This window comes from Stegostoma tigrinum, chromosome 22 (assembly GCF_030684315.1).
Source record: "Stegostoma tigrinum isolate sSteTig4 chromosome 22, sSteTig4.hap1, whole genome shotgun sequence".
Lineage (NCBI taxonomy): Eukaryota > Metazoa > Chordata > Chondrichthyes > Orectolobiformes > Stegostomatidae > Stegostoma > Stegostoma tigrinum.
The window spans coordinates 13,017,647-13,041,285 of record NC_081375.1 but is presented as its reverse complement, the minus strand read 5'-3'; the positions used below and the strand labels follow the sequence as shown (position 1 = coordinate 13,041,285).

At 41.7% G+C, this 23,639-nt stretch overlaps 1 protein-coding gene across 2 annotated transcripts in view; it reads right to left on the bottom strand.

Moving 5' to 3' along the window:
• LOC125463779 (alpha-N-acetylgalactosaminide alpha-2,6-sialyltransferase 2-like) overlaps window positions 1–11,874 on the bottom strand; it is a 94,235-nt gene extending 82,361 nt beyond the window's left edge. Inside the window, exons 1-2 of one of the 2 annotated variants that reach the window (XM_048555458.2) lie at window positions 11,598–11,874; window positions 3,222–3,318 (exon numbers count right to left, since the gene is read on the bottom strand). In XM_048555458.2, the coding sequence (XP_048411415.1) occupies window positions 3,222–3,299 (78 nt within the window). In that variant the 5' untranslated portion in view covers window positions 3,300–3,318; window positions 11,598–11,874. The remainder of the gene's footprint in view (window positions 1–3,221; window positions 3,319–11,597) is intronic. The other variant, XM_048555459.2, reaches the window with a different exon arrangement.
• Between the last annotated feature and the right edge of the window lie 11,765 nt (window positions 11,875–23,639).

Below are 23,639 nucleotides of genomic sequence, written 5' to 3'. Positions count from 1 at the left end.
CAAATATTTGTTTCTTTAAAGAATCAATGCTCCTTCTTAAATTCAATAGATTTCTATCCCCATAATAGCCCCAATTTGTTATGATCTCTGCTGATGGTACGCTGGACAAGTCAGGTCCCAAAGTGAAACCTGGCATGTTCGCCAGAAGTTCTATTCCTGTAATTTGCTTAAAAGAAGCCACCAATGTACCTTTAACTGAAGAACAGATGTTACGACATGAAAGGAAAAAAAAATCAAATGTTTTCATATTTTAACATAGTTTACCATCACCATGAGAAAAATTTCAACACTTTCTCCCAGCAAAATCCTTTATAGGTACTCAACCCCAATGAAGTATCATGGCTGATTTCATTTCACAATTTCTTGAACAACTGGCAGGGTCACAGGTTTTTCCCTCAGCAACCTTCTGTACAAACACAAAGTGTGATTCTCTCCATCTCTCTGAGACTGAAAGACACAGGCTAATTCACTGAGTTTTCTGACTGATTACTTTATGATAGTTACACACCACATCTGCCTCTACTGATCTCTTCTGAAGTGAACCCTGCTTCAGGCTCCGTTTTCCATAGGTCATAAAACTCAACTTAGTAAACACTTTAGCAACGAACTTCCCAGTAAGCTTACCATTTAGTGCAAACCATGTGCTTTACTGAAAATGACATTTTGACTCACTGTTCGAAACTAACTTCCTGATCTGTTTTAAGAAAGTCACCCCCACCAAACAAAAACTAAAAAAAACCTCTATTTTAGAATCTTAAGTTTCCTTAAACAGTAACAGTATACTTTTACATCACCATTCCATTAGGCTGAAAAATTGCAGATGTAACTCTTTTATTCAAAAAGGGAGGCAGAAAGTAAGGGTGTTAGAACCATAGAATCCCTACAGTGTAGAAACAGGCCATTTGGCCCACTAAATCCACACTGATCCTCTGAAGAGCTTCCCAACCAGATCCATCCCTCTATCATAGTAACCCTGCATTTCCCATGGCTATTCCAGCTAGCCCTCACATCCCTGAACACTATGGGCAATTTTGCACGGCCAATTCACCTAACTTGCACATCTTAGGACTATGAGAGGAAACCGAGCGCCCAGAGGAAACCCACAGAGACATGGGGAGAATGTGTAAACTCCACACAGACAGACAGTCGCCCAGGGCTGGGATCGAACCCAAGTTCCTGGCGCTGTGAGGCAACAGTGCTAACCACTGAGCCACCGTGCTGCCCCATAAATATTAGAAATTTCCCTCAAAAGGTTGTAGAACACCAACAATCTTGATTTTGCTTTTCCCTATCAACCTCAAGCAGCAGTGCTTTTACACATCACTGGAGCAGGCGGTCCTGGCCTGGAGGGAAGAGCACTACTACTGTGCCTCAGGAACTCTGAGCAAGGTTCAGGAACAGGAACCATTTTGTGAACATGATACATTTAACATGCAGTTGTCTACAGAACTATAGATAACCACTACTGTCAAAAACTGGGCTTCCTTCATGATCTCCAACCATCAACAATAAGAAGCATATTCCAAGCTATTTTGAAAGCAACAATTATTGCGCTGGAGAATTCTTGAAGATTTAACCTTGCTTCCTGCTGTGGAGAGAGTTAAGAATTGATTGAACTAAAAATACAAATGCCTCTAATTTTCTGTTTGGAACAATTTTTACTTAAGTCAGTCAATGCATGTATTTTGTACCGAATTTTCTTCAAACTCAAAGATGTTAACTGTCTTCTACAACAAACTTCTTTGTGCATATCGTAACTTTGGATAATGAACTCAGTTTAAAGCTGCAAATGTTCAGAAATGTTTATAGTGTGATAACACGGCTGTTCATTCTCTTGTAGCAATAATTAGACTTCAGATTTCAACTGTTTAAGAAGATTATAGTATTCTAAAAACAATCCAATGCCATAGGAGCCAGCAATGTACATAGCTGTTTAGTGGAATAATTTGTGCATTTTTAAGTAACTGCAACATTTGATGGCTAACTTGTTTCGGTTGCTGTAGTGTGATTATAATTGTAAAACTAAATTATTGTTGAAGCCATTTGTTCTGCACACTGTTGAGATTTATGGAAGAATGTAGTAATGTTACTAAGTCTACTTTTTAGTTAAACAGTATGCATCTACTTTGGCTATGAAGATACTTAGGATTGCTTTACTGATTATTAAGACGCTCTTTAATTTGGCAAGAGTTTTCCAACCGACGTAACATCATTTAATTGCAGGTTGTTTCTATTCATGAACATCATAAACACTGACACAATGCCTGAAATCAGCATTTTAAATTTCTACAAATTTTGTTAATATCAAATAAACATCATCCTGTCAAATGGCCTAAAACTCGTATCAATTGTGGTAAACAATGCCAACAGTTTTAACTAGGATCACTTCAACTATGGTTTAAAGGCACTACTAAAAACTTGAAGCAAATCCCCTTCCCTGTAGTGCTTGTCTTGCTGTGTTTACAACCATTACTATGTCTATTAATCCAATGTAACACATGCAAAACAACATAACTGGATAACTATCTGACATGAGATCTTGTCCCTTCCCTAGGAGTGGCATCAATGCTATTATTCTATTCTTACCTATCCCTTCACATCTAATCCTTGCACAACAGCATTGGGTTTTATAATCCATTAACGTGCACCAGTACCAGAAAATGCACTAGTACATATAACATCTCCATTTATTATAAACCTTGGGTAATGACAATTCCTTTGTAGGACATTCAAATTATTTTCTGTTAACATATGTCCAGGTCACATCCTGTTTATTTCGCATTTGTGGTTTCTAAAATTATAGCTGGTGCACTACACCTGAAATACTGAAGACGATGTTCATGTTAATAACACTTTTTGTTGCAAAGTTATTTTGCTGTGATTCAATTTTTGGCAAATTATATTGCCCAGTGACATTGTATCGTGTTGGTACCGACCGTATGTAAAGTTATTCCAGGCATGATTGTAGGGTCTGCAGTAATTCAGTCTGCCCAGTTGCTCTGATGCGAAAGATTGTACAACTGAAAGGAACTGCCACTGTGCTTTTTCAAGATTGTTTGTATATAGCTTTTTAAAAATGTGGTACTATCTTCATTAGACCTTGAAAATATTTCAGTCACAAATACAATGCTTTAAATATAGTACATGTAAGATCAAAACAGATGTGCGTTAAAGACATGCATCATTTACGCTCCAAAAAGGAGCTAACGTTGGCCACATACTTGAATATTTTTCATCCATTTCAAAGGGAGACTGAGGTGATAAGAGGATAATTGGAGGTATGGCTTTCTCTGTGTCATTCTTCCGTTAGCTGAACATCTGCACAGAGAAAATATTAGAAGGCATTTTTAGAGATGGTATTCCTGAGCGCCTGGAAACATTCAAAGTAATAAGGCAGGGTCAACATGGTTTCATGAAAGGGAAGCATCGTTTAGCCAACTCATTAGAATTTTTTGATCAAAAACTGCACTGTGAATTAATGAGAATCTTTGGATGTACTGTACTTAGATTTTCAGAAGGCATTATAATGGTACTACATCAAAAGGTTATTGCTGAAAATAAAAGCATATGGTGTAGAAGGTAATACTGACACGAATAGAAGATCGACTGGATAATAGGAAACAGAGAGTAGGCATTAATATAGCTTTCCCTTGTTGACAACATATAACAAATAATGTGCGACAGGGATCAGTTCTGGGACATCAAGTTTTACAATTTACCTAAATGGCTGAAATGTAGGGCCTGGAGGTATGGCTGCTTAAACTTGCTGATGACACAAAGTTAGGTAGAAAGGTAGGTGTAAAGAGGACAAAAGTGAGTGTGTAAAGAGTTGACAAATTTGGCATAAAAGGCAAAATGTGAAACTGTCCATTTCAGCAGGAAGAATTTTTTTAAATTATCAAAACATTGAGGGATTACAGAGCTCTGACATGCAGTTGGATCTGGGTGTCCTAGTGCATGAACCATAAGACGTTCATATGCATATGCTGCAAATAATTAGGAAATGAAATGTTCTTGTTTATTGCAAGGAAAATAAAAAATAAAGCAGGAAGGTTGTTCCTCACTTGTACAAGGCATTGGTGAGACTTTTCTTTTTATTCATTCATGGGATAAGATTGTCACTGACTAGACCAGCATTTACTGCCCAGGTCAGCATTCACTACCCTTCCCCAATTGCCAAGAAGGCTGCTAACTGTCATTCAATCACATCACTGTGAGTCTGCAGTCGCACATTGGCCAGACGAGGTAAGGATGGCAGTTTCCTTCCCTAAGGATATTAGTGCGCCAGATGGGTTTTTCCTGACAATCAACCTTAGTCTCTTAATTCCAGATTTTTAATTCCACCATCTGTGATAGCAGGATTCAAACCAATCCCCCCAGAACATTACCTGGGTCTCTGGATTAACAGTGCAGTGATAAATACCACTAGGCCATCACAGAGCAGCTGGGTAACTCTAGACAGATATCTGGATATTGTGTGTGGTACTAGTTTCCTTATATAAAGAAGGATGCAATTGCTTTGGAAATACTTCAGGGAGTGGGCAGGTTGCCTTTTGAAGAATGTTTTGACAGCCTGGGCTTACTCTTCCAAACCCCAGCAGGTACAAGAGACAACATGATTAAAACATGCAAAAGATCCTGAATAGTCTTGACAAGGTGCAGGTGGAAAGGAGGCTTCCTCTTGGAGGAGAATCTTGGTATCACTGTTTACAAATTAGCTGTTGCCCATTAAAGACAGGCTCAGGAGATGCTTCTTCCTCACAGAGCTTTTGGAAATCTCTTTCTCAAAAGTTGGCAAAAGTAGAGTCTTTTAAGGAAGAGTAATAAGCAAGGGTTTAAAAGGTTATTGGGAGTCAGCAGGATTATGGTCTCAGAATCTTTCAAAGAGTTGAGCGATCTAGTCCAGTTCCAAATTTGTATATTCACATGAAGAAAATGAAAATGACTGCAGCAACAGCAACTGTTTGCATTTTATATTGCATGTTTAACAGCATAACTGTGGCAGACCCTTTTGGGACCACTCCAGACTCAGAGGATTCCTCTTAATTTTGGATTGAGAAAGACAGATCCTGAAGAGACTAATTTGGGGTATAAATGACTGACCCATCGCTCTCCAAAGGAATGTGTTAACAGTCTTTAAACAGCCCATTTAACAAGTTTAAGACAAATTAGAATATCTCTGATATTATCAGTCTGGGCTGCTGCTCTAATACACCGTCCACCATAAACAGTATGGGATCAAATCCTCAAGTTAGTTACACCAGAAGGAAACTTCAGTATAACTTGTTAACAACATAGGATTGTGAGGGTGGCTCAGTGGTTAGCTGTCGCACACTGCCAGGGGCCCAGGTTCAAATCCGCCCTCTCTAGAGGTTGTATATGTTGGTGCTGGTTTCCTCCGGGTGCTTCAGTCACCTTCCACGATCCAAAGGTGTCCGGGTTAAGTGGATTGGTGATGCTAAATTGCTCACAGTTTCCAGACAGGTGTGCAGGCTTAGGTGGGTTAGCCATGGGAAATGCAAGGTTATGGGAACAGGGTAGGGGGCTAGGTGGGAGGCACTTCAGAGGGTTTGTGCGTAGACTTGATGGGCCATATGGCTTGCTGTATGAATTATATGATGCATAACTGTTTTGTGGACCTCAGCAAGGTGCTCCAGTACAACTAACACTTTCCATTTTAAAATACTATTGTGTTTTCCCCCTCTGGGATTTGTGATATGTTTTAAAATGTATCAACATTTATTAAGGAAACAGATAGAGATTGCAGGAAATAGGGTAAAAATATAATCTTTGACAATCCAGTTTTATTTCAACTATCATCACAAAAATTTTGTATCTTGTGACAGATGCCTAGACAAATCTGAAATGTTCACAACTGGTTCTCAAAACCTCTGGCATTCCCTACATTCTGAATGTATCTACACTAAAAAAAAATGAAGTTCAGGAAGGGAGCTCAAGGATGAAAGGAATGAATGAAAAAAGTTGTCAGTTTTAAGAACCTTAAGAACATAGAAAGTGAGGTAGAAGGAAACAGGGGGAGGGATTGAGAGCTGAGAGTAAAGGCAGTGACAGGCACGACCAGGAGTACATTAAGGAGGGTCATACATCCGAGATGGCGGAATTGAAACAGCACAGAGATCTTAGAGGATGTTAATGGGATAGAAGATTTATGAGAATGGTTGCAGTGATGAGATACTTTGAAGTTACATGGTAGATTGGTGAATTTGAGACTGTTCTTTTCAGAAAGGAGAAAAGAAAGGATTTGACAGTGTTCAAGATGATAATGCAGACTGTTCTTGTTTGTAGAAGGGTTAGAAAGCAGAGGACACCAAGATATTTTCCCCCTTTATCCATTCACGGGATGAGGACATCTCAAACTTGGCCATTCCTAATTGCGCAGAGGGTAGTTAAGAGTCAAGCACATTGCTTTGGGTCTGGAGTCACATGTAGGCCCAGACCGGCAGTTTCTTTCCCTAAGAGACATGAGTGAACCGATTTAAGAGGATTCACAAAGAAAGAATTGGCGCTGTTGTAGGTTTTAATTTAGTTTGTTGTAGAGTTGTTAGAATTTAGTTGTCATTTAAGTATACTGGTTAAAATTGTTTTCTACACATAAAACACAAACACAAAAGCACAATAGATAAGCTCAGCTGGTGGTAGTTATAGTTGTTTACAAGTTATGACATGTCACATGAAATGATCGCATCCAAAAAATATCCTTTATTCAAAAAAACTTGCAAAAGGACATTACAAGAGGTTTCAACTTAAAATCAGGTAGAATGAAATTGAACTCTTAGACATCATAAATGTCTTAATGTGAACATTATACATTCCATACACATCAGATAACCCGAGGATCAAACAGTTCAAATTCGATATTGCAGAAAATGCAAGAGATATGATCTTTTCTACACGCACTATGTTCTGCTCCAAGGTGCCCCAATATCATATCATTATGCCTAATGTTGACATGGTGCAATCCTTGTAAGCCACAGACTATCAGGAATTCCTGAATGGCTGAAAAGTCTCAGACAGTATCCCTTCCCCACTGGGTCTCTGCAGCGGTTACCAAAGCTTTCAAACAGCTCTCAGCATCCATTCCTGCATCTTGGAATGCAGTCTATAACACTCAGACACAGTCAACTCTTTGCACTGGAATACCAGCAAGTCACAGAGCAAGAGGTGACATTCAGCCAACGTGTCCGTACTCGCACACCAAAGAGCACCCTTCCAGCTACATTTGATGTTTATCTCCAAGTCTGCCTCTGGGTACAGCCCTGTATATCAAGAATCAATGAAAAAAAACTGAATTCAGACTGTGTAAAAGATCCTTTGCTTATTAATTCTTAGAATGTGGATAACCCCATGGAAAATTTTAACTAGTAATGACTGGAAACATGTCTAACCAAATGATTATGAAATAGGACAAGTGTATATTAATCTCCTTAATAGATGATGTTGATGAGTAAGTAGCAAGGAAGCAGGAATCACGATGCCCCTCTTTTGTCATCAATTGATGACAAAAGTGACCCAAACCTCCAGCATCTGCTGTTCCCATTATCTCTGACCCAAACCAGGCTCTTTTCACTATCACGAAAGGGTTATTAGGCAATAACTGACCCATCAGATGGCACAGGGCCAAGCTGAAACATGTACATTAAATAGGATTTATCAGACAGTAAGTGTGCACAGTCATAGAATCCCTACAGTGTGGAAGCAAGCCATTCAGCCCATCAGATCCACACCAACCCGTCCCAACCCTGCATTTCCCAACTAGCGGCACATCCCTGGACACTATATGGGCAATTTAGCACAGCTAATCCTCCTAACCTGCACATCTTTGAGCTGTTGGAGGAAACCGGTGCAGACTCAGGGAGAATATAGAAATTCTCCGAGGGCAGAATCAGACTCAGGTCCCTGACAATGGTGAGGCAGCAGTGCTAACCACTGAGCCATAATGACTCATCTGGAAGAGGGAAAGACAGAAGATCAACTGTAATCAAAAGACAAGAACCACTGTCAATGCAAGTTGAAATGTATCAGAGATAATGGGAACTGCAGATGCTGGAGATTCCAAGATAATAAAATGTGAGGCTGGATGAACACAGCAGGCCAAGCAGCATCTCAGTGCTCCTGAGATGCTGCTTGGCCTGCTGTGTTCATCCAGCCTCACATTTTATTATCAAGTTGAAATGTGTTCCTTTGACGTTTGTCCTTTGCTAAGTGTCAGTATTAGCCGTTTACTTTTATACCTCTGTGGTTTGTAACTACTCTGGCTGGAAATCCCTTTCTGATTAGCTCTCCAAACCTAGTCATTTAATTACAAAACCAGGGACAGTTGCAATTAATTAAAACAAATACAAGGTCTTATCAAAATACAGCAGATGCTGGAAATCTTAAAAACAGAATGCCAGAGAAACTCAGCAGGTCTGGCAGCATGGAGAGAGAAACACAGTTAACGTTCCGAAGCCAGTAGGACTCTAAAAACGAACAGTCATATCAGGCTTGAAATGTCAGCTCTGTTTCTCTCTCTTCGGATGCTGCCAGAGCTGCTGAGTTTCTCCAGCATTTTCTGTTTCTATATTAGATCTTACAACATGAAGAAAAGCTTCCTACAAAGACCTCAAAGTTACAAGTGTGGCTTTTAAAAAAGAACTGGATAAGGAGCTGAAGAGAAAACATTCGCAGGACTAGGGAAATGGCAGTCCACTGGAAACAGTAGATTTGCTCTTTCAGAGAACCGCAAAGAACACAATAGACAGAATGACACTTGTCTGTGCTGTGACCATTTTTTTAGTCTTGTGTATCAAGACTGACGTCCACTTACTGAGCTACCCTCCTTACTAAAGCAGATTTATTTCTGCATATCAGCATGCAGCCACTTCCAAAACAGAAAATTTACATGAATCTACAGAATTTCTGAAGTCATTTAAATGGTTCTTCATATGTCGGTTGAGACCCTACTTCTGAGCCACAGGCACACAGTCAAGTCCCATTTGTATTAGAAGTGTGTTGTAAGTGGTCCAGAATATGGTGATTAAAAGAACTAAAACACTGATCTTACTAACATAACCTTAGAAACTATTTCCATTACTAGGGCAGCACAGTGGCTCAGTGGTTAGCACTGCTGCCTCACAGAGCCAGGGACCCAGGTTTGACTCCATCCTCAGGCACCTGTCTATATGGAGTTTGCATGTTCTCCCCGTATCTGTGTGGTTTTCCTTCTGGTGCTACTGTTTCCTCCCACAATCCAAAGATGAGCAGTTTGCGTGGCTGGGCCATGTTAAATTGCCCTGTGCTGTCCAGGGATGTGCAGGCAAGGTGGATTAAATGCTGGTTAAGGGATAGGGTAGGGATTGTGGGTCTGGGTGAGGTGCTCTTCAGCAGGTGTGTGGACTCAAATAGGCTAAATGGCCTGCTATCATGGGAAGATGTTTCCATTGGTCAGAGAGTCTAACACCCAAGGGCACAGCCTTAGAGTAAAGGGAAGATGTTTTTGAATGCAGATAATGAGAAACTTCTTCAGCCAGAGAGTGGTGAATCTATGGAATTCAGTGCCATGGAAGGCTGTGGAGGCCAGGTCATTGAATATATTTAAGACTGAGATCAATAGGTTCTTGATTATCAAGGGTTAAGAGGAGAAAGTGGGAGAATGGGGTTGAGGAACTTATCAGCCATGATTGAATGGCACAGCAGACTCGATGGGCCGAATGGCCTCGTTTCTGCTCCTATGTCTTATGGAAGTGCAAAAATATACTGTAATTGGATCAGAGATATACTAGCAGGGTTCTTGGAGAATGGCATATGCCAGATGGTGTGTACGGTAGTCTGCCTGCAGATGCTGTTGCTGTAAATAAATGCAGACTCTTTGTAGCCAGGCGTGAGCTGAAGTCACTGGGTATTTTCTTTTTAAGCCCATTTTTCTAATCAATATGTTCAGAGATGTTACTGCACACCTCCAGAGCAAGTGAGGCTTGAACATGGGCCTCTCAGTCCAGGGGCAGGGGCACTAACACTGAGCTATAAGAGGGTCCTATGAGGTCACTGGGTTCCTGCTCTGACTTAAATGCCAAAAAACAATTGTGGCATCCAGTTAGCTTGCAGTGGGTAGTTAAGATAGAAAACTGCCTGCTGATGGGGTGAGATTAGCTGTTGACAGACAATAATCCCCTTAATAGCCAACACACAACTGTTTCCCTATTTGACATAAGGGACTGGCCAAAATTTTACAGAGATAGTGTCTCTGCCTCTGCCTCTGGCCAGGAGGCTTGAGTTAAAGTCCCATCTGATCCAGAGGTGTGTGTATAATATTGAAAAACCAGCTCAATCCCAAGTGCACATCATTATTCAACCACATAATGGACTTGGCTAAATTTCTTTCCTGGGCTTATTAAACAAGAAACTTCCAGGCACCTCTAAATAAGAGGCATAAAGAGGAGAATTATATCATAGCAGTGGTAGTAGCCCTCCGTGAGCATGAGGCCCAGGTTCAACTCCTACCTGTTTCAGAGATGTAATAACATGCTTAGTGAAAACACCTCCAACATATAAAGGGGCTGCTGTTTCAGTCCACCAGAAGAAATGGACTTCACTCTGAGGATTGTGAACCTTTGGAGTTCTCTACCAGAGAGAGTTGTGGAAGCTCAGTCCTTCACTGTGTTTATGGTAGAGATTGATAAGTTTCTGATTCCCAGCACAGACTTACAGATAGGGTGGGTAAAAGGTTCTGACGTGTTTGCTCAGCTATGATCATACTGAATGGCGGGGTCGGCTTGACGGGCTGAAAGGCCCACTCCTGTTCCTATGAATTATTAACCTATTCCACAGTGTTGCCAACACTGCTACAGCAAATGGTAATGTCCCTGTTTTGTCAACAACAGGGAAAGGTTTCTGACCTTGAAGCCTATGTTAGATTTCTGCCCACTCCAGCACATTCTCTCTCTCTCCCCCCGCCCCCCAACCCGAGGCTGGTCTTCTGACTAGAGCGGAGAAATGTTTTGCAAAAGATCCTCCCATCGCCTCTTTACCAGTCCTTCCTCCTAGAAACAAATCCACTAGCTTTGTCTCCAGTTTTGTACTGACTGAAAGGAAAGTGGGTGGGGGAAACACGATGGGGATGTGGCTCGACAACATTTGTACTATGTAGCAATGGCCTCCCGCGGGCTGTAGACCATTGCTAACAGCCCTGATACATTCGAATCACGTTATCTTCCTGCAAAATGTTACGCAAGATACACAACTGATCCAATTTGCTAACTTGTGTTAAACAGCGACGGAATATCTAGAGCGCCGGACAGGCGTTACGGAAATGTTTATTCTAAAATCCGCAGCCTAATTTTCTTCTGAGTGGATGAAGAAGTGAGGTTTTTTTTGTTCACACGCTGTGTACACCAGACACTGGGGTTTTCAAACGGTAACAAGTTTCAACGTGTAACTGTTCAGTGCTCTCGTCAGTAATTGTAGCAAATCGTTACACCACAGCAAAAAGTGCAGCAAACTTTACCATGTTACCCTAGAAGCTGATATTCACATACTCCAATCTGCACAGACATTTCTCAGCAACAGGGGGACGAGGTGAAAAAAAAATGATTACTCACAGTTACCAGTAAATTATTCTAATGCAGAAAGCCTACAGTCACATAGCGCAATGCCTGACCTCGTCACTCTTGTCAGTTTTGGGCTTTAATTTAACATTCCTGGAGATCCCGCCCCTGAAAATGTTGGCAACGCCTCTTCACAGGATATTCGAACTGTTCAGAGAAAGGAGAACACGACCGGACGCAGACTTTAAAGCGTGCTGCTTCTTCATTCCCAATTGTGAGAGCACTTGTTGCTGGGAAAACAACTGGAGGCAGGAGGTGAGGCTTTGTGCTCTCTGGAGAGAATAGCTATTTAAAGAAATAGTTGCTTATTAGCGGGGAGCCAGCTACAGTCATGTTCCAAAGTTGAACTGTTACAAAGCTCCCCACACCACCCATCCCCCAAACGGAACATCACTGCTCAACTGTTGAAAGTTTCCTGTACAAGTTTTCATTTTTACCCTGTTTCTGTCAAATTGAAAGACTATTCGAAATGTAATTTCTTAATAAAAAAAATGCGTTTTACTCAATGTTATTTTCGTTTTCTCTAAGCCTGAAAGGCATAAAAGGATTTCGATTTAGAAATGCGTTTGTAACTCAAAACCCACAACACAGGTATGTAATCACATTAGAAGCGTCCGTTGGCACAGAGTAACCTCCCGCAAGTGAAAAGGAAATATTTGTCTCAGATAGTAGGAACTGCCGATGCTGGAGAATCTGAGATAACATGGTGTAGAGCTGGATGAACACAGCAAGCAGCATCTGAGGAGCACAAAAGCTGATGTTTCAGGCCTAGACCCTTCTTCAGAAATGGGGGAGGGGAGGGGGTAGAAGATCGATAGAGGAGAAAATAGGTGGAGAGGAGACAGACAGGTCAAGCGGGCGGGGGGGGGGGGGAATGGAGCCTATAAAGGTGAGTGTAGGTGGGGAGGTAGGGAGGGGATAGGTCAGTCCAGGGAGGATGGACAGGTCAAGGGAGCGGAATGAGGTTAGTAGGTAGGAAATGGGAGTGGGGCTTGAGGTGGGAGGAGGGGATAGGTGGGAGGAAGAACCGGTTAGGGAGTTGGGGACAAGCTGGACTGGTTTTGGGATGCAGTCGGTGGAGGGGAGATTTTGAAGCTTGCGAAATCCACATTCTTACCATTGGGCTGCAGGGTTCCCAAGCGGAATATGAGTTCTGTTCCTGCAATCTTCGGGTGGCATCGTTGTGGCACTGCAGGAGGCCCAGGATGGACATGTCATCTGAGGAATGGGAGGGGGAGTGGAAATGGTTCGCGACTAAGAGGTGCAGTTGTTTGTTGCGAACCGAGTGTAGGTGTTCTGCAAAGCGGTCCCCAAGCCTCTGTTTGGTTTCCCCGTTGTAGAGGAGGCCACAATGGGTACAGCGGATGCAGTATACCACATTAGCAGATGTGCAGGTGAACATCTGCTTGATGTGGAAAATCTTCTTGGGGTCTGGGACGGGGGTGAGGCGGGAAGGTGTAGCACTTCCTGCGGTTGCGGGGAAAAGAGCCGGGCGTGGTGAAGTTGGAGGGGAATGTGGAGCGGACAAGGGAGTCACAGACAGAGTGGTCCTTCCGGAAAGCAGATAATGGTGGGGACGGAAAAATGTCTTTGGTGTTGGGGTCGGATTGCAGATGGCGGAAGTGTCGGAACATGATGCATTGGATCCGAAGGTTGGTGGGGTGGTATGTGAGGACGAGGGGGATCATGTTTTGGTTGCTATTGCTGGGATGGGGTGTGAGGGATGAGTTGTGGGAAATGCGAGAGACACGTTTGAGGGCGTTCTTGACCACAGACGGGGGGAAGTTGCGGTCCTTGAAAAACGAGGACATCTGAGATGTACGGGAGTGGAGTGCCTCATCCTGGGAGCAGATGTGGCAGAGGCAAAGGAATTGGAGAAATGAAATGGGATGTGTTTGATTGAGGGTAAATCTACACCTTATACGTGGTAGTCTTTTAATTGTTGATCAGAGTTCAGGACCAGCAAGTTCCTCTGAGGATGAAAGGTAAGGGTGACAAGTTTTGGGAACCGTGGATGACAAGAGATATTGAAAGTTTAGTAAAAAGTTAAAGGAAACACATGTAAGGTTTAGGAAACTGAAATTACCTCAATGTGAACTTTACTACAGCATTTGACAAGGTCCCTCATGGTAGGCTGATCTAGAAGATTAACTCACATTGGATCCATGGTGAGTGGGATGCAAAATTGGCATAGTCATAGCAGACAGAGGGTAATTGTGGCGGTGTGTTTTCTGACTGGAGGTCTGTGACCTGTGGTGTTCTGCAATTATCACTGCTGGGACTTCTGTTGCTTTTAATGTATTAATGATTTCATGAAAACATAGTCGGTCTGATATTTTAAGTTTGCAGACAACATGCAAATTGGTGGAGTTGTGGATACTGAGGAAGGTTGTCATTGCAAACAGCAGGTTATAGATCAGTTACAAAGTTGGGTGGAGCAGTAGCAGATGCAGTTTAATCCAGACAAGTTCGAGGTGATGCATTTTGGGAGGTGAGGTCAAATGCAAGAGGGAAGTATACAGTAAATGGCACGACCCTTAGGATCGTTGATACATAGAGGGATTTTGGAGTCCAAGTCCATAGCTCCCTGGAAGTGGCAACACAAGTGGATAAGGACGTAGAGCAGGCATGCGGCATGTTTGCCTTCATCAGTCGGGATAATCAGCATATAACTTGACAAGTCATGTTGCATTGTATAAAACTTTAGTTGGGCCACATTTGGAGTACTGTGTGTAGTACTGGTCGTCACACTGTAGGAAGGAAGTGGATGCTTTGGAGAGGGTGAAGATGTTTACCAGGCCATTGTTTGGACTGCACCAGGGAGGTGGTAGAAGCACATATGATGGCAACATTTAAGAGGCATTTAGATAGACACATGAACAGGCAGGGAATAAATGGGCCATGTGAAGGCAGATGACCCCATTTAGTTTAGAATGGCATCATGGTCAGCACAGCACAAGATGAGTAAAAGGGCCTGTTTTGTGCTGTACTGTTCAATGTTCTATGTTGGAAAAGAATCCCAGCCTATCCAATCTTTCAGCAAAGCTCAAATTCACTGATCCTTGCAACATTTTCACAAAATGATATCCTTCCCGCAACGCAGTCACCAAAACTGTCTACAGTAATTTAAACTACTAGTTCCTGTAACTGTTTATTTCTGAGATAGAAGCATCGCAGTGAGGCTGTATTTAGTGTTCTCCACCATGAAGACCAACTTAAGCATTGGTTTAAATTATCTGCCAGGTCCTTGTTAGCAGTTCCCTTGTTGCAACCAATGTTGCCATGGCTCTTTAGCTACTCTCTTTCTATATTCATGAAGAAGCTCTTGCTGTTTGATTTTATATTGCTTGTGAATTTCTTTTCATAATCAATTTTCTCTCCTTCATTAACTTTTTAGTCATCCACTCCTGGCTCTTAAAAATTTTCCCAATCCTTGGCCCTATCCATCCTAGGACAAGCCAAACAGAGACACGCACAAAAATTCCTAGAGGCATGGCATTCCAACTAGAACTCCATCAACAAACACATTGGCTCCAAATCAATCTACCATCCCCTGAGAAAAAGAGCAGGAAACGATGTCACCAACCCAAGGAAACCTAACCAGATAAATAGAAAGCGGGACATAACACCAGCGCTTTGTCGGAGGCTCACTGATGATGTTACCTAGAATGGTGACGAAACGTCTGAAAACTAACCTTCCAGCTCAGCGAGCAAACTCACATCCTATCACTAGTCTTCAGCACTTAGTATGCTTTATCTTTTGTTTCTCTTTGACTGTGTTTGTCATTCCTCCTTCTCGTACAGTCCTTCACTGTGACCAGAATTAATTTTTGCTAAGTTTTATAAAATCTGTGTTTAACTGTCTGACGCTGATTTTCCCCTTACGCTTTTTGTCTTGCTCACTTTAGACAACACTTTCTTCGTACCTTTGCAAGCGCCTTTATTTAAGTAGAGAGCACTTGTTTGAGACCTAAGTTGCTCTCCCTCAAACTGAATTTGAAATTCCACCATGTTGTGTTCGCTACCACCTAGAGAATCCTTAACGACAAGATCTGTACTTGACTCAAAACAGAAAATGCCACAGATCACAGTGGGTCAGGCAGCATCCACGGCGAGAAAGCCCCTAATATGCTCCGAGATCTCATCTTGATCCCACCTTATTACACATTACTAGATCTAAAATAGCCTGATACCAGTTAGTTTACACATTGTTTCTTAGAGCAATCTCTGATGCACTCTAAAAAATGATCTTTCACATCACCTTTGCCCATCTGATTTGTCCAGTCAATATGCAGATTAAAATCATCTATGGCATTTGTAGTTCCCTTTGTACATGCCCTCATTATTTGCAGATTTATAATTTGCAAACAGCAACTCTTTGGGGGCCTATAGACAACACACCAATCACTTCTTTCCCTCACCATTCCTTATTTCTATCCAATTTGATTTCACATCATGACCTATTGAATCTTTATTAGTACTCACCACTGCACATAATTTTTTTTTAACAAAGCTACCCGACCTTATTTTGCCTTCTCTTCTGGAAACATTGAATACCCTTGAATATTGAGTTGCCCATATGTCTCTGTAATAGCTATCACATTATATTCATTTATTACCATTCGGTTATCATGGGTCATCTGACCTCAGTCATTCATGCCAGTGTTTCTCATCTGTACAATCCCCCTTCCAATCTATCGTGACCAACCTTCTCAATGTATACCTCTGTTCTTTTTTCCCTCATGTTTTTATCTAAACTTCCCCTTCTCCTTAAATGTACTCATTCAACTGTTCCTTGCAGTAGTCAGTTCCATCTTCTACCCACTCTTTGGGTAAAGCAGTTTCTCCTGAAATTCCTAGTAGATTTGTTAGTGACTGTCCAAAATTTCAGACCCCTGGTTTTGTTCTATCATATCAAACTAGTGCATCACATTAAAGACTCGTCTCATGTCACTCCACAGTAAATGGTGCTAAATTCCAAAATGCACTTGGCATCACCAATCACTATCGTGCCAGTGAGTGATTCACATTCAGGCAAAATCATCCTTATGTACATGCTGGGAAAGGCGGGCCATCTGGAAGTGGAGGACGGGGTGTTGATTGGTTGGTCTGTTAATTCTAATGTCCTTTGGGCTGGGAGGATTTTTTGGTGGTGAGGGAGGAAATTGAGGGGTAGGGTGGAGTTAAATCCAAGGGCTGGGGGAAGGTTTAGAGGGCACTGGCAGCGTAGGGGTCGTTTAAACTGGCAAACTGAAAATTTGATTTATTACTGTCACATGTACCTAAGTACAGTGAAAAATTTTGTGTGCAGTACAGGGAGATCACACCACACAAAGTTCATAGGGTGATGGAGCAGAGCAATGAATGCAAATTTACAGCTGCAAAGGTGCACAAAAAGCAAGATCAACATGCGATTTGAAATTTAAGAGGTTCATTCAGAAGTTAAATAACAGCAGGGATGAAGCTGTTCTTGAATCTGTTTGTACATGTGTTTAAGCTTCTGTATGTTCTGCTTGACAGAAGAGGTTGGAAGAGTTTATAACCATGGTGCGAGGGATCTTTGATTGTGCTGGTTACCGTTATATGGCAGCAAGAAGCGCAGATGGAGTCAGGTTGAGCTGCTTGATGGACTGAGCTGTGGTCACAGTACTCTGGAGTTTTTTTATGGTCCTGGGCAGAGTAGTTGCCATAGTAAGTCGTAATTCATCCTGATAGAATGCTTTCAATGGAGATGATGCTTGGTGCCCAGGTGTGGGGGTAAGGGATTAAAAGGCCTCAGGGGTTGGGGGATGAAATTGGAGCTGAATGAGTCGGGAGAGGGCAGATGGCTTCGGAATGAATGACATGAGTAGGTGGTAATAGAAATGAAAGGTTCAACGTGTTTGGATTCCTCATTGGCAAGTCTGAGGGCAGTGCCAACAGATAGAATCCAGGAATAGGTACAAAAGCTCTCAACTCCCTGAAATGCCCACCTTTGGAGTGAGCAGACTTTTCAAGGTATAGGAAACTTAGGCAAGCAAAATTAAAGTTGAATAACAATGACACTCACAGCCCTGTCCTTACATTTTAAAATGTCAATGCACTTCCCTGGAACTGCTTGACCAAGAAACCAGATATTTGCCTCAGTTAAAGCAGAAAGTGAGGGGATTGTGGAGAATTCTTAAGAATTTAACCCCCTTGTGAAACCAACATCATTTTTTATTTCAACTAAAATTAACTCCAAACTTTTATTCGCTCAAGAAAGTAACCACAATACACCTGTAGAACAATAATCCATAATGTTATTATTTAAACAAGAGCTAAATAAAAGTCTGAACAGAGTGTTAGCAATACTTTGTATCGGTTAATATGTATCAGTTACTACATATAACTGATCAGGCTGGTAAAACATATTTCTGTTGGGGTTTTTGTTTTAATTCACTGGTGGGATATGGACGTCGCTGGCTGGCCAGCATTTATTGCCCATCCCTAGTTGCCCTTGGGAAAGTGGTGATGATCTGCCTTCTTGAACTGCTGCAGTCCATGAGATGTAGGTTGTCCCACAATGCCCCGAGGGAGAGAGCTCCAGGCTTTTGACCCAATGACCGTGAAGGAACTGCAAAATATTTCCAATTCAGGATGGTAGTGGCTTGGAGGGGAGTTTTCAGGGGTGGTGTTCCCATTGTATCTGCTGCCTTTTTCCTTCTTAGATGGAAATGGTTGTAGATTTGGAAGGTGCTGACTAATGATATTTGGTGAATTTCTGCAGTGCACCTTGTAGATAGTACACACTGCTGCTCAGGAGTGTTGGTGGTGACAGAGTGGATGCTTGTGGATGTGGCAATACATTTTGAGTCCAGTCCTGAGGATAAGTCACTGGACCCGAAGCGTTAAGTCTGTTTTGTGTCCACAGATACTGCCAGACCTGCCACGTTTCTCCTGAAATGTCTGTTTTGGAATTTATTTTGTTTGCCTCATGGTTAGAAAGTGAGTCAGGCAGCTGACCATTAGAACTGATGAAGTTGAAGCTTCAAACCACATTGGCTCACACTGCTCATCAATTCACACTGCTGCTGTGTGAGTTTGCAAAACTATGCAAAACATTGTGGGTGGTGAAAGCCATGTGGTATTATCACTGTTAATCAAGAGACCCAGATAATGTTCTGGGGACCTAGGTTTGAATCTGGAACTAAGAATCTAACAATGACCATGAAGTTATTGTCAATTGTTGGAAAAACCCATCTGGGTCACTAATGTCCTTCAGCAGGGGAGGGCGGGGACTGACATTATTACCTAGTCTGGTCTACATGTGATGCCAAACCCACAGCAGTGTTTGACTCTTAACTGCCCTCTTGGCAATTAGGGATGGGCAATAAATGCTGACCTAGGCATTGATGCCTGCATCCTGTGAATGAATAAATAAAACGTGATGATTTTGCTCAATGAAAGTCCTGAACTCTCTAATTAACAGCATTATGAGTATAATTACATTGCATGGATATCAGTGATTCAAGGAGGGGACTCAACACCAAATTTTCAAGGGCAATTAGGAAATATTTATTTGTCTGTGAAGTGCTCTGGTATGGTCCTGGGATTAGGAAAGTTGCAACCTAATTGAAAAGTAATTTTCTCTAGTGAAGTCACAACTTCAAAATAATGAATTGTATGTTAACACATTGAATGATACAATGAACATTCTTTCACAAGTTTCTCCTTGGATGATATTGTTTGAACAAAATTAAATGCTAATTTGCTGCTCGTGACCCAGTTACTAATATCTGTGGATCAACACTTAATGCTCCCAGCTTCCCTTGCTCTGTGGCACCCAGCAACAATATGAGCAACACCCTGGTCCCACGACCACATCAGCCAAGGGTCCACCTGACCTCTGCTTAAAGCATGACCCCAAATCCTACAATTTGGACACAGAGCGATCTCTCACTATTCTTGAATTATGTGAGTTCTATCCTCCTACCTGTTTTGCATTATTCGTTGTCATGGGTTATGCTATGAGTCCCTTCTCTGAGGATGGCTCTGGATGTGGAGTATCCCCTTCCCCAATTGTCCATTCAGACTCTCAATCAGATGAATACCAAATGTCTCCATCCCAACAGTTGGGGTCCCATTGTGAGGCTAACAACCCATGCACTTTGACTGGGTCGACTTTCTAATTGCACCGTTTTGCTCTCTTTTTCTATTGTGCTGTCGCCAGACAGCACACTGTCTGATTCTATTTCTCCACTGCATTCTCAGCTCTCTCCTGTGCTGTCGTAACTGCTTCTGTCAGGGTGATGTTACGCTGTTCTACCACCATCAATGTGGCCTGTTTTTTGGCCTGTCACTCTTCCAATTCTCCACACAGAGCGCAAAGCTGCAAACAATATCCATCCTGTTTGTGGTACATTGTCCTTGCTTCTGTGGAAGCGTGTTTCCCACAAGTACTAGTGTACGGCAAACTGTATGACTAAGCCTCCTTTCTCTCTTTTTCTGGTTATAACCACCGTCCATTCTTGTAGGGGTTCTAATTGTGCTAACAAGTTAGCTACAGACCCGAATCCAGAGTCTGCCGCACCCGACCCAAGAATGCGGAAAGTCTCCGGAGAATCAGGTTGCCTTTCCCTTCTCTTGAATATTTTCCCAAATCCCATCCTCATCACCAAATGTATCTTGGATCAAGGGTGTATCTAAGCGGTGCTTTTGGGTTCGGTTAAGTATAATTAAGAGAAGACTCAACAATAGCAAATTGCTTAAATGTGGGTATTTATTAAGTATTAATAATGATAATAATAATGAGTAAAACAAAAGGAAAATAGAAGAATCTCACGTCCTTCTGCCTGTCGGGGACCCTTCAGTCGATGACTGGGCTGGAGGCTTAGTTTCGTTCCTGGCAGTATTCCAGTCCAAAGTCCAAGGTGAAGCCCAACTCCCGGAACGAAACTCTCTCTCTCCCACTTATACAGTGTAACTGACAGGACTGAGAAAGCAGATACAGAAGACAAAACTCCTGGCTAGTACAGAAAATAGCCAGAGACAAACAAGCTGCTGGTGTCATCTTCGACCTACAAAAAGACTCATTCAAGGTCACGCAGCTGTCAAATATCATTATTAAATTTCCCAGCCTATTTTCCCATTCTATTTAACCTGTTTTCCCATCCTATACACCAGGCCAACTAATGACCCCAGTCACAGTCTGCAGATCCAGTTTGGGCTCATCAACTGCAGCAAGAAATACCTAACAGCTGAAGCCTTTGGCTTCAAAATCAATGCCTCAGCCACCACCGTGAAGTAGATCTGGGCTCTGGGGCAAAATGGTAAGGACTCCAACATGGTCCATACAGGCTTTGCAGAAAATACAGTGGAATTTTGAAATTCCTCACTACAGCTTCAGTCCAGTCACAACAGAACAGGCAATTTCTAAACATGAAAGATCACGATTTACATTGCCATCAAGGCAACAAACAGACTGGCACATTCCAAGGTCCATGACCATGTGTTGACAGACACACTAAAGCTTGGGGTAGCTGACACCAAGGCTCAGTGAGGAAAGATCACCGTCTAGGGTCTTTTTGCCAAAGCGTAACAAGCATGTTGTAAGTTTCAAGATGCCCTCATTGCCTTAATGGTACCAATTGGAAAGCCCTTCCAAAGAATCATTCATGGGTTAATGGACTTATCCTGTGTTGTGTCATTCTATGATTCAATGATGCACGTGGCACCTTTCTTGTGCATGGGCTATCGCAAAGCATTTCATTGACAATTATGTCATACAGCCATACAGCACAGAATCTCAGCCTGACCTGAGCAATAGAGCACTGGTCATAGATAGTCCAACTCCAAATGATTCCTTTGGCAACTCTCAATAGCCTACATATAAATAATAATCAGCAGCCTTAATGAATATCTACCAAAATCAGTCAGGGTTTTACAGTTACTTACACCTTGTGGTGAACACCTACTATGCAAGTACAGATAAATATCTTTGCACCATTTGTTTGTGTCACCATACAGCTACCTCACATACATACACACACACAGAGCCACTAACAATTACTGGTGGGCCCCCTTTGGGTGGAGGGGTAGTGTGGGGGAATTTATAAGAATAAAAATGAAAGAGAAAATGTCTACTATGTACTTGCGGGATTCCGACAGCAAGCCATTGTAAAATTATCTTTCAGTGTCTCAAATTTCTCACTTACTTGCTGAAAAAGTTAACAAAACGTAAACAAAATTCTTCCATTCATTTCCTGGCCTGCTGAATACTTGGGTCATGAGTGTAGGATAAAATGACTTGGTCAGTTGTGCTTGGCCACTGTTACAACACAGAGGCAGACACTGAAATCAAGTCAGCTTCCCTATCCCTGAATTCACAACATAGTAAAATTAAAACACTCAATGACCCTCAACATTGATCCCAAACCTTCCTAACCAGAGTTTTTGAATATCCACCTTGTGGGTTAATATTTCGTCTCAATCCCAGGGAGACTAACTTGTGGCTTTCGCTGATATTTCAGTGCAGTACTATACATGAGATGTTAAAAGGGTTTCTGTATTACAATTTGATGAATAGTACGGGTATTCTCTAAACAATATTTATGTTTCAACCAATGGGTCAGCATAGTAATTCTATTTCAAAATGAATGAACTGATGCATGATAAAATCCATTAGTGCCAAAAACAAAATATATAAAATTGTTGCAATTCAATTTTACATTTAAAATATGATTTAAATAAGTTATTACAGTACAAGAAATAGATCTTGAGTTATTTTTAAATGTGTAACACAGCAGCAGTCACCCGACTCTGTCCGTTATTTTGCTCTGTGCTTACAAGTCCTGTTGCAGGAGGATATAACTGTCAGTTAAAAATGTAGCTCCCATGTCACACGTACTAAACTGGCATGATTGCACAGCATTGTGTCTGAAAAGAGATCAAAGTGGATTCTGATGATGTCTAGCATTGAAGAGAAATTAATTCCAGCTTAAAAACTCCACTTGTCTTGTCACTAGGTCCAGCTGTCTCCCTGGCAACTGAAGCCCAGCTGGATTGTCTTGCACTCTTGGTTCCATTTATAAATGCGTGGTTCATGGTTCACGGGAGGAATCAGTTCTGATTCATGGGTCACTGGCACCAATACTGGAGAAAGCGAGAAATGTTTCGTTGGGATGGGCATCATTTGAACTAAACTGGGAGCAGAATGCTGCAGAATCATACAACTAATGTTGTAAATAGAGCTTTAAATTAATAAGTAGGTGGGAGTGTTCAATTGAAGGGAAGTTTTAAAAATCAAACAGAAATAAGACAGCAAAAGTGTACGGGATTGTAAAGTATGACAGGAGGGGTAGAAATTATGCACAGAAGAGCTCAGCAGAAATTAGAATCAGAGTAAATAATAATGATTAAAAAAGTAGGGCTTAAGGATCTGACAGAATACATACATCATTTGTGACAAGACAGTTGAGTTCATGACACAATTAGAAATAAATAAACATGATTTGATAGCCATTACAGAGACAGGAAAGGATCGAGACCAGGACTGTGGACTCAATATTTAAGGGTGCCCAATGTTTTGGAAGAAAGGAAGAAAAAGGAGACAGAGGTAAGATAATATTGTTAATAAAGGATGGCATCAGTGCAGTGGTGAGAAGTGATCTAGATGTAATAAATTGTGATGCGGAATCATTTTGGTGGAAATAGGGAATAGCAAGGGAAAACCATCGTGGGTGGGAAGTGTCCATCAGCCCTCACTGTAGGATAAAGTATAAATCCAGAAATAATGAAGGCATGTAAGAAGGGTTCTAGATTCAATTTAATTTGCATGTTAACATGACTAAACCTGATGGACAAAGGTAACATGGAAGATGAATTTCTCAAGTGCATCAGGGATTGCTTCTTAGAGCAGTATGTTGTAGAACGTATCCTGGAACATGCTATTTTAGATCTAGTGATACGCAATAAGGTAGGATTAATAAAAGATCTTGTAGTTAAGGATCCTGTGGTGATTGCAATGAGGTCAACCAGGTTGATCTCATGGAATATAATTTACCTGATTGGACCAGA